The sequence below is a fragment of the Vanessa cardui genome, chromosome 6 (genome assembly GCF_905220365.1).
Source record: "Vanessa cardui chromosome 6, ilVanCard2.1, whole genome shotgun sequence".
NCBI lineage: Eukaryota > Metazoa > Arthropoda > Insecta > Lepidoptera > Nymphalidae > Vanessa > Vanessa cardui.
In genome coordinates this window covers 12,183,655-12,199,473 of record NC_061128.1, presented here as the reverse complement: position 1 = coordinate 12,199,473, position 15,819 = coordinate 12,183,655, and the positions used below count along the sequence as shown (strand labels likewise).

At 35.6% G+C, this 15,819-nt stretch overlaps 1 protein-coding gene across 1 annotated transcript; it reads right to left on the bottom strand.

Annotated features, from left to right (window-relative positions):
* Positions 1–343: 343 nt before the first annotated feature.
* On the bottom strand, positions 344–15,077 carry LOC124530674 (MAP kinase-interacting serine/threonine-protein kinase 1-like). The gene is made up of 7 exons (XM_047104926.1): positions 14,706–15,077; positions 9,205–9,393; positions 7,768–8,009; positions 5,185–5,454; positions 4,513–4,734; positions 3,642–3,835; positions 344–2,077 (listed from the first exon to the last, which is right to left on the bottom strand). The coding sequence occupies exons 1-7, from the start codon at positions 14,740–14,742 to the stop codon at positions 1,756–1,758; spliced, it is 1,476 nt and encodes a 491-aa protein (XP_046960882.1). The 5' UTR covers positions 14,743–15,077; the 3' UTR covers positions 344–1,755.
* Positions 15,078–15,819: the final 742 nt, after the last annotated feature.

Sequence of the window (15,819 nt, the reverse complement as noted above, 5' to 3'; positions counted from 1 at the left end):
TTGTTTATTGTAATCATGACGTCAATCAACATGATCATGCTATACATCATATAGTAAAACTTGGAGTTCAGTTTATTGTTACAACCAGAATTTAGCAGAGGGGATTGCAGTGCTGTTTCTAATATGAAACCACCATATGAATCCCTGTTTCGACTGGGACATCCCAAAAAATACTAAAACATTTAGTCACACTAATTTATGCCGTTTCATTTAAATATAAAAAAACTACCCATAAAGATTTTCGTAATTTTCATCAATATTCAAGTATAATGTACGTTTATATGAATGTATTTTTTTTGTTACTACCAAAATGCGAACTCGGGGTCAAAAAAAAAAAACAAACTGAAAATTCAAACATCTGTATTTCAAATGACAGTTCAAATCAATAATTAAGTTGAAAACAAAATTTTAACAAAGTACTGCGTAAGTTTAGGATTGATTGGATAAAGCCACCGGGTATAAAGAATAAGTTAGATTTTGTAATTAATATGGAAATAGAATATAAAATTTGTGAAAAAAAAAAACATTAGGGGTGGCGCTGCGTGTACCTTTTCCAATCAATGTGTACGCAGGGTTACAGTCTAGCAAGTCTACACTTAACATTATTATAACACTTCATTCTTCAGCAATATAAAAGTATTCAAACTGATCACAATTTTATGGCAGTTCCATGGAACCCCATGCAACACTTAACCAACACAGTTCAGGTCAAAAATATATGACATTTCATACAATCAGTTCACGAGTGCCCTTTAGACATAAGACAATACAAAGCGAATTTAATTCTTAGTTTGTAATTATGCGCATATACATACTTACACTTGAACCTCTCAGCGAAAATGTCACATACTGTCCTTAACTTTCATATAAATCTTAACTTGATTCATTCTTAATTAATGAGATGTGGTTTTCCAGTTGGTGCAAAAAAATGCAGAAACAATCACATAAACAGACTAGTATCCGAAACTCTATCGAAAGTAACAAATTTTATTGCAAAGGATAGGTCACGAACAAAAGGCAATCACACAATATAATAAGCTCAATTTAAAACATCGGATTTTATAAATCCAAAATAATATTTATTCTGTAATCTGTAATAAAGTATGTAGATCAGCACAACTATCTCAATATAATACGATTTTATCGACCGGTCTCGGTCTCGGCGTGACCGCCTCAACATAAACTCACAAATACTCTACATATCGATAAAAACTATTCAGTCGTTTTTATTTATTCATAAAAATATATCTTTAAAAGGCTCAAATAAAACTGTTACAGCTCTAAGTACCGTTCACAGTATTATTGCGATCGGATCTATTACTGGAGGTATTAGTATCCATTGGCACAGTCTCTAGCCGATGTTGACCATTTTTCGCTGCAACCATAAACAACACTCGACCTCGCAACACTGACGCGTCGAGGTAGTTCCAGCCATTGTACTGTGGCGCTCGGTGGAATGTGACGGGCCGGCCGTGTCCGCAGCCCTTATCACTAACTATACAACTGGGTGTGCGTGGGAGTGATCGCTCGGAACGCGCACTCGAGCAGGATACACTGTCACACGCGAAAAATAAGCAGCAACAGGCCGCAGTGAGCACAGCCGCACAATGTTGACTCGCAAATCGGCGGGTGTCTAGGGCACCGGTAACACACTATCGCATAATGTCCGAATTCTCCCTCGCAATCGTGATCACTAGCGCGACTCATGAAATGTTACAATCGATAAGTTCTGATCGGTGTCGGGGGTCGGGGTGGCTAGTGTACGGGGAGAGGTTCGTCGGTGTGCTGCAGGCGCCGACGCAGGAGCTGCGACTCGGTGGGCGGCGACAGGCCGAAGGGCGGGCAGAAGTCGCCACAGTGGCGCTCGCACACAGCCATAGCTTGCAGCGCCACGCCCGCACGCTCCAACTCGTCCTCCAGGATGCCCTCGGGGCTGGGCTGGCAAGACTTGCTACTGCGCAGCGCCGTCGCCGGACGCTCCATGTACGAGTAGTTCATGGAGAAGTGCTGCTGGATCACTCGGTTCACGGCCATCGCCGACTCCGCGAAGTTAGACAGGTTGCGGGCCGACATATTGCTGTGGGTGAAATAAAATAAATCAAACATTTTTTCTTGGTATGCTACATTTTTGCGGTATTTTGCTTAACCTGAGATCATTTATGTCCATAGTATAAGAGCTCGTTCCTAAGCAAGTAAATAAATATTGATTATAGTTTTACAAATATCGAGAGTAATAGCAGGTGATCAACATACATATAAATGTAATAATATTATGGGTATTTGCTGATGTATATTTAATTAAATTACTTTGTAATTTGACCTTTGTTATTCATCAAAATATTTTATCATTATATATAATGCACATTTAAAACTGGAAATTCCTTTATTAATTAAAGAAGAACTTTTCTACAACACTAATTCAATGACCAATAAAAAAACTATCACCGGAATTTGGGGTGTTTTTATAATAAGAACTGTTGAAATGAACTGGATAGGTATTGTTATTTCAATAATCTAAAAAACAAAGAAGCAGATATAATAATAATTGATTGCCTTTATTCTGCTGTTTTATCAATCATAATATTACAAAAGTGAATTACCCTTAATACGAATTTATCGCAACCGATAGGCCAAAAACTAAAACTGCCGCCAAAATCATTTAGATAAAAGAACATCTTTTATCGTTATTGCACTTAATGTATTAATTATATTAATGCTTCAAATTGATAACATTATCCAAATCAGCACAATAACCTTTGTGACCCGTTTTAGTAACAATAGTACCCAAAATTTTATAAAGGACTAATAAAAAACTATTTAATATGTGCATTTTAGAACACGTATTGCGTATGCAGAAAAGTTACTGTTGTTTATCTAATTTGAAATTGTCCGTAGGTTTTCGGACTTAGGGTAAGTTACAATATGTTACACTGTCACTATAGTCAAACGTTACATTTACGTATTAAATGCAATTGGCTGATAGCTCAGCTGTGATACAAAAAGTTCTTGATTAACATGTCAACAAACAAACAATATTCCACTATACTACTTGTGTTCACTTTCATTTTATTTTGTAAGTTTCGAAAATAGCTACTTCAACAATCGACAGGTATCTTTTCTACGCCAATCCTTATTGAATATCAAAGATGACGATGCCATTAGTGGCAGTTTCGATCCCGACCTCTTGGACTATTGTCATCCCCACCACTAGTCGTAAAATAGTATTAAGAGTAATTTCTTAAAATGGCAGAGTCGAGATGGCCCAGTGGTTAGAACGCGTGCATCTTAACCGATGATTGCGGGTTCAAACCCAGGCAAGCACCGCTGATTCATGTGTTTAATTTATCTTTATAATTCATCTCGTGCTCAGCGGTGAAGGAAAACATCGTGAGGAAACCTGCACGTGACAAATGTCATAGAAATTCTGCCACATGTGTATTCCACCAACCCGCATTGGAACAGCGTGGTGGAATATGTTCCAAACCTTCTCCTCAAAGGGAGAGGAGGCCTTTAGCCCAGCAGTGGGAATTTACAGGCCGTTGTTGTTGTTGTTGTTCTTAAAATGAGGAATTGTTTGCTAAATACTGTTTGTGCCTGCGAGTGTGTCGGGTGTGTGTGTGTGTGTGTGTGTGTGTGCTCACCGTTTGATGTTATGCGGCGTGTGCAGCGGCGGGTAGAGCGCGGCGGGGTCGGCGCGGCGCAGCCACGGGTGCTGCAGCACGCGCTCGGCGCTGAGCCGGTGCGACGCCTCGCGCACCAGCAGCTGCGCGATCAGGTCTTTCGCCTCGCGCGATATGTGCGCCCACTCCTCCTCCGGGAATGAATATCGCCCTTCCTGTTTAAACGACATCCTTCATCAATTGATGCCTTCAAAATATTATAGCGGACTGATCAGTTTTTATTGACTTTTGCTTGCATGGGGTTAAATATTTTGTCGAGAACTACTTCGCGGTAGTATTCTGTTGATAAATGTTACGATATTACTGAATCGATAATCTAAATATTTATACGTTTCGATTGTTTTAAGAAACTTCGGATGTTTTGTTATGAGAAGCTACCGTGTCATTTACGATGTTATTATTTTGTTTTCTAGAATTGTCACTACATGAACATTGCGGCATTTTGGCGTACTTTGAAAATATTGTTGTTAAGGGGTTGTCCATTAATCACGTGATCTTTTTTTAGCATTTATTAAACCCCCCTCCCCCATTGGTGATACGTAGTGAGTATTAAGAACACCCCCCCTCCCACTTCTCAACATCACGTGTATTTTTAGTACCTACAACTAATCTTAACAAAATCCGTCAAGGTCACTACACGCCGCTTAATATTTGTTTAAAAATCGCGCATTAGACGAAAAAATAAATACACGAGATATCTTACTACACCCCCCCTCCCCCTTGTGTTATTTTCGTGATTTTTATCAAACCCCTCCCCCCCCCCCCCTTTCAAGCCTCACGTGATTAATGGACAACCCCTAAGCATTGTGAACACGTGGATGGTGATGCATACCTGAATGGAAGTGAAGAGCAAGTCCTGGCAAGCGCGGCAATTGTCGCCACGCTCCCAGCCGCAGTCAGAGCCGCAATCGGCGCGGAAGGGCGGGTAGCCGCACAGCAGTATGTAAGCGATCACGCCCAACGACCACAGGTCGCAGCGCTTGTCGTAGTGCGTCGCAGCCGAACCCGCGAAAAGAGATACAACTTCCGGCGCCATGAATTCCGCACTGCCCACCTGATTGATAACGTACAATTTTATTCAAGTGGTACAACTTTAAAGAGTCGAGATGGCCCAGTGGTTAGAACACGTGCATCTTAACCGATGATTGCGAGGTCAAAGCCAGGCAAGCACCGCTGATTCATGTGCTTAATTTGTCTTTATAATTCATCTCGTGCTCAGCGGTGAAGGAAAACATCGCGAGGAAACCTGCATGTGACAAATTTCATAAAAATTCTGCAACATGTGCATTCCACCAACCCGCATTGGAACAGCGTGGTGGAATATGTTCCAAACCTTCTCCTCAAAGGGAGAGGAGGCCTTTAGCCCAGCAGTGGGAATTTACAGGCTGTTATTGTTGTTGTTGGTACAACTTTGCTACCAACCAGCTGTTTCAATATTTATTCAATTAATTCATTAATATTGACGGAGATACATTACAAACATTAAAAAACAGTAGGAACTTACCGGCGTCATAAGTTGAGGAGTCGCCAGTGGGCTCGCGAGGCTCGAAGTAAAACTGATCCCACTCCCAAGATCGAAGTCACAAATTTTGACCGGGCAGAGACTGTCGCGGTTAACGCATAGAATGTTTTCTGGCTTCAGGTCGCGGTGGGCCACGCCCTTGCCGTGCAGGAAGTGTAATGCGTTCGCTATCTCGCGCACAATCTCCGCCGCTTGCGGCTCTGAGAAGTAATGATGCTCCTGTATTCGCGACAGGAGCTGACCGCCGTTGATCTGTAACAAAGAAAAACGTTACGTTATGTTACGTTTTCCTCTCAGACATTTAAAGGACCATTCGCTTAACAAATTACAACGAGGAAGTTCCTTCTTTTAATTTCCCCCTAATTTACTACACCCCTATCATTAACAACGTATCGCTCGTTGGCAGCTTCAAAAGCAATTGTTTTTCCTGACGGTCGATTCATAAAACATATATGAATAACAATGTGTTTATGTCATATGGTACCTTCTATTTAAATTTGTACGGGGAATATAATTTTATTGTCTCTGTATTGCAAACATTTCAATTACAATTTTTTTGCACTTGACAAAGAACGCAGTAGCATTAATTCCTACTTTTATGTATTTTTTATTGGTGCAATAAAGTACCTATAGAAGCCGACTGAATATAAATGCTGTGTAAGACAATTGTCGACGACTAGCCAAGTTTATTCGCATACGGGCTATTATGTACGTTAAAACATTTGTAGCAACTAGCATTGGCCTTGTGGGCAGCTTAACACGGCTGGTATAAACCGGCTTCCCTGCCTGCCTTAACCTGATTGAATCACTATTAGCTAGATAGATTAGTTTATTGACCATAAATATGTTCTCGAATAATTAATAATTTTATCTACATAAGTAATGATTAACATGCATAGCATCACGTGATTATAGACATGGCGCATACCTACAATCATCATATTATATTTTAATTTAAAATCATTCAATTTAAATTTAAATTCAATATCAATATGGAACGTGCGAACTTCTTGAGTTTTGTTGACTTGAACTAAATGAAAAACAAAATGATAATGACAAAAAAAGTTTATCATTGAAAAATTAAAAAAAAAGTTGATTAAAAAAAAACATACATTATTTTTCCAAGGCAAACATTTTTAAAAATGGAAACAGGATTAAACCCGCAAGTGTCGCAACAACCGATATACATAAATAGAGTACATAAGTACTGTCGTGGGAAACTATTTCACTAACAAAAGCATTCCCAGGCAAGGGTTGACGTAAAACGTCAGGCCGTAAACCTGCCTTTGACTAAAATACTTTTCACGCAGTTTACATAACCACGTTGACCCCAAACGATTGGTAAATGACTACATATTTTTATGAAGATATCGAACGCGAATCACAAATGACCTTTCGACTAATAAACGTGTACTCATATTTTAATCTAACGAACCCACAATTTATAAACAAACACGCGAATGTTAATGTGTGTGTAATAATGATAATCGTTATTTTGCACACATTGAAATGTGTATTTGTTTTTGTTTTGTTCGATGGACCTGGTAATATAAGCTTTGACGTAGAACAAATGCAATGTAAACATTTAAGACGTATTAAAACCGACTCATGTATTTCGTACACTATTAATATCCAACCTTATTGTGTTCGTTTACGTTTTTTTTTTTTAAACAAGAAGAATGCTTGGCTTAAAACGAACTAAAGATAAATGATTCAGGAATAATTTTATTTACATTTGAAAATGGAATGTTTAACTTTTTTCAATACTATAGCCAATGTCATTATTTCCACACATAAAGACTAACTATACCTCCATATCTATTGAGAAATTAAAAAGTTATAGAGGTATACATACATATATGAACAATGAAAACATCATTTTTTGAGCAGTAGTAGTGTTTTGTTTTTTTTTTTTTTAAGTAACACTGCTCAAATCTCATGAATACTTCTAGATTAAAATATTGGCCATATGAATTTAATGTATATTAAAAATATTCGTTAAGTACAAATAAAATTAAATAATAGACTTACTATAATATCATTAAACTGTATATGTAATATATTATTATAAATCTACAGCATGTGACGCCTTAACAAGATTTATATTTGCTAAGTTCATATTGACATATCATTGGCTAACATGAAACGCCTATGATTATATAAGTAAACCTAAGCTATTAGAACTTAGCTAGGTTACTAATTGTTATAATGCAATTTCAACAAATTTTGTATGAAGAAGTAAATAATATATACATATAATAATGACTAAGTTTGAAATAGGTAAATACATTTTGCATTTATAATTAAAATATATTCCCCGTAAAATAATTAATCGGTACCTGACATAATAAAAAAAAAATAACAACAGAGAATTACCCAGAACTTTTCATATGATAATTTTATTACATTCGTATTAATTTTAACGAATATAATTATACACTTTAAATGTAAGCTGTTCGTACGTCCGATAATAATACCACGAAATATTAAATTCATAACAGAATAAAATTTCTTCATAATATTGATAAAAGTTATCTAAATATCGATAAGAATGAGCTCTCTTACCTTCTCGAAGACAAGATAAAACTTGTCCGTGTCCTCAAAGAATTCAATGAGCTGGATTATGTTTGGGTGTCCTTGGCAATAGTGGAAGGTTTCCACTTCGCGGAAGACCCGGGCGCGGGCGTGCCCCGGTACTTTGTCGATGATCTTCACAGCAAACTCCTGCCCCGTGTATATGTTGACACACGTCTGAACCGAGGCGTAAGCCCCTTCGCCCAGAACCTCGCCCGTGAGCTTGTAAAGGTCTGAAATAAAACGATTTCAATCAATATTTGATAACATACTTTCATTATTATATTGGTAAATTTCAAGTGCAGTATAAAGAGTTACACCTGTTTACACCTGTAATGATTTATTCACCTAGATTTAATACCCTGAATCTACTGCTAAGTGAATGTGTTAGATAAGTCGATGGTGTAACTATTTCCAATAAATAAATAAATAAAAAAAATTTCATCAAAAATATAATTCATAACTACAAAGTTCCTTACTCATTCTTCTTTGTAGATTTCATCATAAAAATGACGGTAAAATAGTAAGAGTACTGAATATTCAAGTATTTGTTTGGTAGAGGATGTGAATATCTTCCTTCCTTCCACAGAAGCCTAATAGTTTAAGACAAATCTAATAAACGATATGATGACTACGTTTCTCATGTAATGTTCTTCTGTGCGTCATACATTAAGTAAAGGGATTTTATATGTACAATTTTAGTACGCGCGTGTCATAGAAGCCTTCTAAGTGCTGAGTACTGACTTACCGTGCATATGTATCATGTTATGTTAAGATATTTATTATCCTATCTTGAAAACTTACGACACAAGTTTTATGAACATTTCAATCTAATCTTACAATCTATTATTACGTAAGGCAGAATAATTTGCTATTCTCGACAGGGAAACGGATTACTAAAAAAACTGCATTGTTTATGGACTGCAATTTGTTTTCACCGATTTCCCGCTTTTTTTATTAGGTAACTAGCTTTTGCCCGCGACTTCGTTCGCGTGGACTTCAGGTTCGTCCCGTCTAGTCTAGTAATCGCTTAAAATCGCTTCGTAAATAAGCCATTATTTCTCGTACAAAGTAAAGGATAAAAAATGGTTATTGTGGGTTATTCCTAAGAGATAAACATATACCATCACGGACTTTTTTGTAGACCTTTTTAAGTTGTACAATACTGTAGTACATTGTTTTGATCTATCTTGTAGGATTCAGTCAGCGTTTGCAATGTAAGCGCAAAAAATGTGTTTATTTACGACCTCACATTAGAAACCTCAAAAATTGTAGCCTATGTGTTATTCTGATGTATAAGCTATATTGTGGTAAAGTTTCATTCAAATCCATTCAGTAGTTTTTACGTGAAAGAGTAACAAACATCCATACATACAAACTTTCGCCTTTATAATAGTAGTAGGATGTATTGTATGATGAGCCTCTTACCTTGGAAACATGACGTGACCACCGAGCTGCCGGAGCGCTTCTTCCTGCGACGTTTCCTGCGCGCCTCCTCCTTGCGCCGCTGCAGGTCCTCGCTGTCGGGGATGGGCACCGGCGCGGACGCCTCCGGCCCGCGTGGAATCTCGTCTGTTTCTCGCTCACTCCCTGACTGACTACTGCCGCGGCCGACGCCTGTTGACAATACATAATTTCTCATTAAATACCTACATAAATGAAGACTACGCTACGTATAAACTGGATCCTTTATCTTCCTCAAGTTCCGTAACTTTAAAAAAAGGTTTATGACATATAATAATATGATTTTAATATAATGAAAACGTCAGCGAATCAAGTCAGCATTACGCTATTAAGCGTCAGATGAAACTGTTTTAAAGTCCACTAACACTTATGTTCAACACACCAACCAGGTATGAATATGTGTCTATACATCACACGATTGTTTTAATATAGGCTTTCAAAAACCAGATACACCGAGAAATAAATCCAATCAATAATTAAATTAATTTACATTTACGACCTTTTTGTTATGTTTGTAATCGATAATAATAATTATTATTATTATGTTCTAGAAATATGTACCGATATTGATTTAATCGTTATTTAGATGAAATATTTTTAAAAGAACCGTCGATACAAATTTTGCTTTGACATACAAACTAAATAGTTATTTTATTTAATAATTATAATCATTACAATAAAATCAATACCTTCTTAATGGAGAAACATCAGAATATATTTATCAGTAATATTTATTTAAGGAATTCACATATTTTTTTATAATTTGTTATTGAAATAATAACTTATCTGTCAATGAATTGACAGCAAGATATAGGAACAGATACAATATCTACGAATACTTGAACATAATCCCTTTTCAGGTCAAAACAATAAATTCAAAATGTTACGAGGTCGTCTTCAGAACAGAGGATCGATTGCGAAATGTCTGCCTTTATTTAATTTATACGGCCAAGATTCATCTTAAAGAGTAGTCTACACTGAACATAAATAATATTAGTAGCAGAACGTGACCCGTCCTTATCTTATCTAAAACGGTAGCCTTCCGACGTGTAACTAACGTTAAATCCAAACAGCTTTCACATCCGTTCACAGTATATTTTACACCTAAAGGGACACTATGCGTTATAAACAGCAGCGATTGTGTAACAATAAAATTATACAAAGTTTCTCAAACTTCCGAGGGCACTGAATGATTAAAGAAATCGCCATCGATTGAAATTATAAATTTCTCTTTTAAAATATAACTTTAAAATCATTCATAACATATCGAAAACAATAGTGACCCGAGTGGATAGCTCTCACTACGCTTTCTGCAAAGGCATTGTTGTTACATTTTCACCGAGGTTGTGTTTGTATTTGAACACATACGTACAAAAAAGCGGTTGACGTATGTTTCGCTAATGACTACTGGTAATCGGCCCTTTGTATCTATTGGGAACGCTATGTCATCGATAATATTATTCAGACGGGAGACGCGAGTGCAGCTGAGTTGGCAAACAAAGCCGGTTCAACGACCTACATGGCCGCACCCATCGCTGCGTGTGCGCACTGCGCCCACGTTACGCGATCATTTCAACTCGAGGTCTATGAATTCTTTCCTACGACAACCGATAACTAAACTTTTATTCATTTATTTTAATATAAAACTCATCGAACAGACATTTGATACTTATCCATAATTTTATGTATGTTTTCTGTTGACCGGTTTAAAATTATCTTGTAACCAGTCGTCCTTCTAGACAATTTTGTATTGTAATATTTTACCAGAATTCAAGTATTGCTGTCGTGAGCTAAAATCGTCTGTGTCACAAGTTCCGTAAAATAATTATTATTCAGACTGACTTCCTTATTGATACAGTCTCGATGTGTGCGATGCGTTACTAATACGCGTTGCCCTCATAATAAAACGTGAAATATTCATACAATTAATTGTTTAGTTATTTAATGTTTCATATATCAATCAATTAAAAAAAAAAAAAAATTCAATGAACTTGACAATTGAAAAACAAGAATGATTTCAAACGAATACTTAACATTGTCTAATGATTATCATAGTTAAAGTTCAGTAGAGCTTGGTAGTTAATAATTACATGGAATGACCTCGGAATAGAGCGCTACATGATATGCCAATAAGTATGAAGGAACAATCTAATAGCCTTTAATGCAATGGAATAGGGAACAATATTGTTTGCAAAATAATAAAGCTTAGAGTCAGTAAACAAAACACAGGATACGTAGCAAACGCGCAATAAAATGGCGACTATAACAATCAGGAGGCACACCCACTCAAACGACAGTGTTTTTTAATGAAATAATTTCCTGTTTATGAAATACATCCGAACTGATAGTTATTCAAAGTGTTGTTTACAAACATTCGGACAGCATTCTTAATAAAACGTCAATCAAATTAAGTTATCCTTTTATTAATGAACTGTGATTCACAACGCGGTTATCAAGTGTTACAGAAACCTAGATACGTAAAAAGAACCACCTACATCTTTCCGTAGACGAAGAGAATCGTAGTGCTCGCGTGGATACAACTGTTTGTTATAAAAATAACGTTAAAAGTAGTAGTAATAGTCTGAAGATGAAATTGAAATGCATAGAGAACGATATCAAAAACAATCATATTTTTTTTAAACTTCACTAGTACAAAGTATTACTTTAATGGTATTACAAATTACTTTATCCTTCCACTGCTACATTGTGGTCATAGTGAAATAGGTAACTCATAACAATAAAACCTCTTTGAATTCAAACGCCTTACTTTGTTTAAATCAGTCTTTATAAAACAATTTAACGAATATTCTAATACATTTTCATCTTTCTCCAAAAAGGCAATCCGCGCCCTATTCGGTAATGTTTCCGCTTTCTAACACAGACATCGGTATTAATCTTGGCCACGATCTTTAGTTTGAATAAAGAACTCAATACTTTTATATACCCTCGAGCTAGCAACAAACGAACAACTTTCTATTGCCCTTACCATAAAATGTTTAAGACAAGATAATTCATTTGGAACAAAAAGCTTGTAGCTACTGAGGTGAACGAGTTACTGTTCTGCACTAAATTAAACCCGCAAGCAGTTATAATAACTATATTCAAAGATCAAAGTCGACTTGGTTACACTAAATGCAGAGCAATGTTGAATAAATTGCCAGCTCGACCTGGCACTGTCACTAAACCAGATAGTTATCAGAGTGAAATCTCGATGAGGGCGAAGCTATCTGTGCAATTTACCTAACCGCTTTCACTGGTCACAGTATTAGTACCATATCGAACGAACACTTATGTAAGCGATATGTGCCCTCGCAATTATATATAAAAGGTATCATTAAAAACCTTGTATAGTAAATTTCTTATGGGCAATTATCAAACTGTAAACGTAACCAAAATTGTTAGTGACTCTGTAGTTTTTGTACTCTTATGGAACGAAAGCATGAATTCAGAATAAATAGAGAACCAGTAACCGTAGAAAGGAAATTCTGTATTACACTTTAATTACCGTAAAATTTGGCATGGTCAAGGTTACACTGATTCGATAACGCAAATTGCTAAGTTTAATCAACGGAGATCATAAAATAGAAGTCGTAAATTAAATTTTGCTATAATGTGTTTATCTTTGAATGAATTGCAAACAAGATTAACTCGATATGTCCCTTATGCATTCTGTATGAAGGTAACTAATTTTTCAGATGGAATGACTAATTAATTTCTTCGGAATATGTATTCGAAACGAAGATTACTTCTCTCATAAAACAACATTGACCTATTCCTGTATATACCTGCTTCATTCATTAATTGCTTACTAGTGATCTTTGTATTTTCTAAATATAACTGTGACGATCATTTTCGTTTTTGTTTGTATCGGTACAATGTGTACCTACGGACACTATAATATGTATGTGCCTAAGTTCGTTGCGCAGTTTGATGTTAGGTGACCTTGACAATGAACGCCGCGGGGCGTCTCGCTTCAGCGGCCATGTTGAAATACAAGTGTGGATAATAAAGAAATTGCATTAAATTATCAACGCATTCATGGAAAAAATATGTAAGCGCTATAAAAGTACGACAAGAAACCCACAACACGCGAAAAATTCGCGGCATCAAATATTTTGATATTTATTACAATTTATAAATAATAATGCTGTGTTATATCACATAGTAAAATGATATTATGTTACGAAATATAGTCTGATGTTGAATTTCATGAAATTTTACACTTGCGTATACAATGACAAGTAAATCTTTAGGTCATTGGTTAAGTATTTTGGTACCATTATTTATTCATTTTTATCACTTTTCAACACGTTGATATATTTCCATTGATAAGACTTAAATGAATTGGGATTACGAATTGCATCAATTGTTATAAAAAAATATCACACTTAAAACAGATAGTAAAATGTATAAAATTCATATGATTATTTATAACTGAATGAAGGTAGACCAGAATAAGGGATGCAAAAAGATATACAATGTATGTTTGATACATGTCATCCAACCAAGTATTGCCGAATCTTAGCTAAATCTAAATCGATTTGTTTTTACTTATTTAAAAATACTTTCTTCGAAATATAACTCAATACTAAATTTGGTACAATACTTTTATTTACGATTACAAAAAAACATGCTTCTTCTGACCATAAATTGTGCTTCAAAACGATTTTATATACTCCTTAAATATCAGATTGTTTTCAAAATGAAACAAGATCGAAAGAGCTACGAATAAATACCTAATTAGAATCATTTAAGACATTCAAATAGTTATAGAAGCTCTAAATAGAAAACCAATTGCCGCAAGTATTGTGACGCGTCACAAGTTCGTAAGTTTTAATACTAAGGCAATGTTAAGATTGAGTGTTATGATGCAAATACATTACAATATGCAATAAATCATTCCCGTTCATCTATCTATAAAAACCCTACTGAAAGTAACAAAGATTACTTTTGGAATTTAATAATAACTGTAAATATAAATAACAATATCCAACTCCATAATAAACAGTTGAATAATGTAATACATCGTATTAAAGAGTTTAATTTCATGAGTGATGCAAAAAAATATGACTCGTAAGCGTTACTCACAAGCGATGATGCAATTACTTAAATTAATGCTTAAATTGAAGGTACATGTACTATTAAGACATATTTCCCGAAAATAAAACAACAATAATAGCATATAATATAACTGTTAACATAAATGTTTGAACTACCTTCAAATTTTAATAAAGGCCGTAACGATAGCCCTATCTGTCTATTATCTAACTATATTAACCTTTCTATAACAGCCAAAAAGCAATTTATTCAAAAGATTAAAGTATCGTTGCGATCTTTATTTAACATAACTATATTTATAAGACACCTGCAACTTAAGTTCCACCGAAGTTGCAGCGGATTCTTAAAATAGTAATGATTACGTTTAACATATGGCTTATAATAAAAGTAAGAAAATGATCACTTACCGCTGTCTACACTTTCTTCTGATATCTTCTTCACCATTTTGATTTGTTGCCTGACGTGTTGTTAAATGATAACAAAATTACGAGTAGGTGTTACTACTCTCAAAAAGCCGCTTTCAAACTTGTGCGGCTGCCTTCTCGACGTGAAATCGGAACGGCGCTTTAAGACAAGATAAAAACCTAAAACGCTAAAACTAAAGAAATTATAAGCACCACCGTCGAGAAGGATTTACGGAAAGTGTGCCTGAAGGTAATAAACAAACACTGCTAGAAGGCGGAATGAAAAAAACTACTGGTGTCGTTAGCGATCCATCCTACACACGCCCGCCCGTTCGATGTTCTAAAATCCAACTGAGGAGTTGCCGGCTCAACTCTGAGCGGCGCACATCGTATCACCTCCCCGCACCTTTCACCCCGCTAACTAGTGCGTCGTTGATGTTGTGGCCTCTCGCCCGCGCATGCGTGCTCGCTCACTCCGCTGACGTGTTTACATTTTTTTCGTTTATTTTTTCTTATACATACGATGTATAGCATAGCATTCATAGCTTTTTGGTACGCATATAGAAACCAGATGTTCTCGTTTAACCTCACAAAGAAATAAAAGAAATAATCGAAGTAGTTTAATAAAAACGTTATAAAGACATGTGATTTTGTTTTCATATATTGTTTACCATTTGCGCGTCATTGCATCATCTAAGATACGCCCAAAACCACGTAATCATGCCGTTTAAATTATTAAACGTGCTTGTAGGTAATTATATCATTCATCGTATCCCAATTGAAAAAACAATGTACATTACATGCAGATCTGTATGCCGATTATCAATGGCGATAAATAAATATCGACTAATTTGTTTTTAAAATTTCATAGCCATCTTGTTGTAGTTCAACTTTTCGTAACCTTAATAAAATTAAAATATTTTAAGTGCCGCATAAGTTAAAAATGTATGTTAACATAATTCTAATTACTTATTACAATAAAACAACAAAAAAATTGCAACAAAATATAGAAATTACTCTACTTACCTAGGTACTTCATTTTTAAGGAAATATTTTGTTTCATCTATATAATTCATACTCAACAATCGATCGTTCGAGTATTTTTTGTGTTATTACA

Coding starts and splice junctions, on each gene's coding strand:
- LOC124530674 (XM_047104926.1), bottom strand. CDS start 14,742: ATGGTGAAGAAGATATCAGAAGAAAGTGTAGACAGCG. Junction 5,455..7,767: donor TTTATCTTGTCTTCGAGAAG/GTAAGAGAGCTC, acceptor TCTTTGTTACAG/ATCAACGGCGGTCAGCTCCT. Junction 3,836..4,512: donor TGCTCTTCACTTCCATTCAG/GTATGCATCACC, acceptor TCGTTTAAACAG/GAAGGGCGATATTCATTCCC.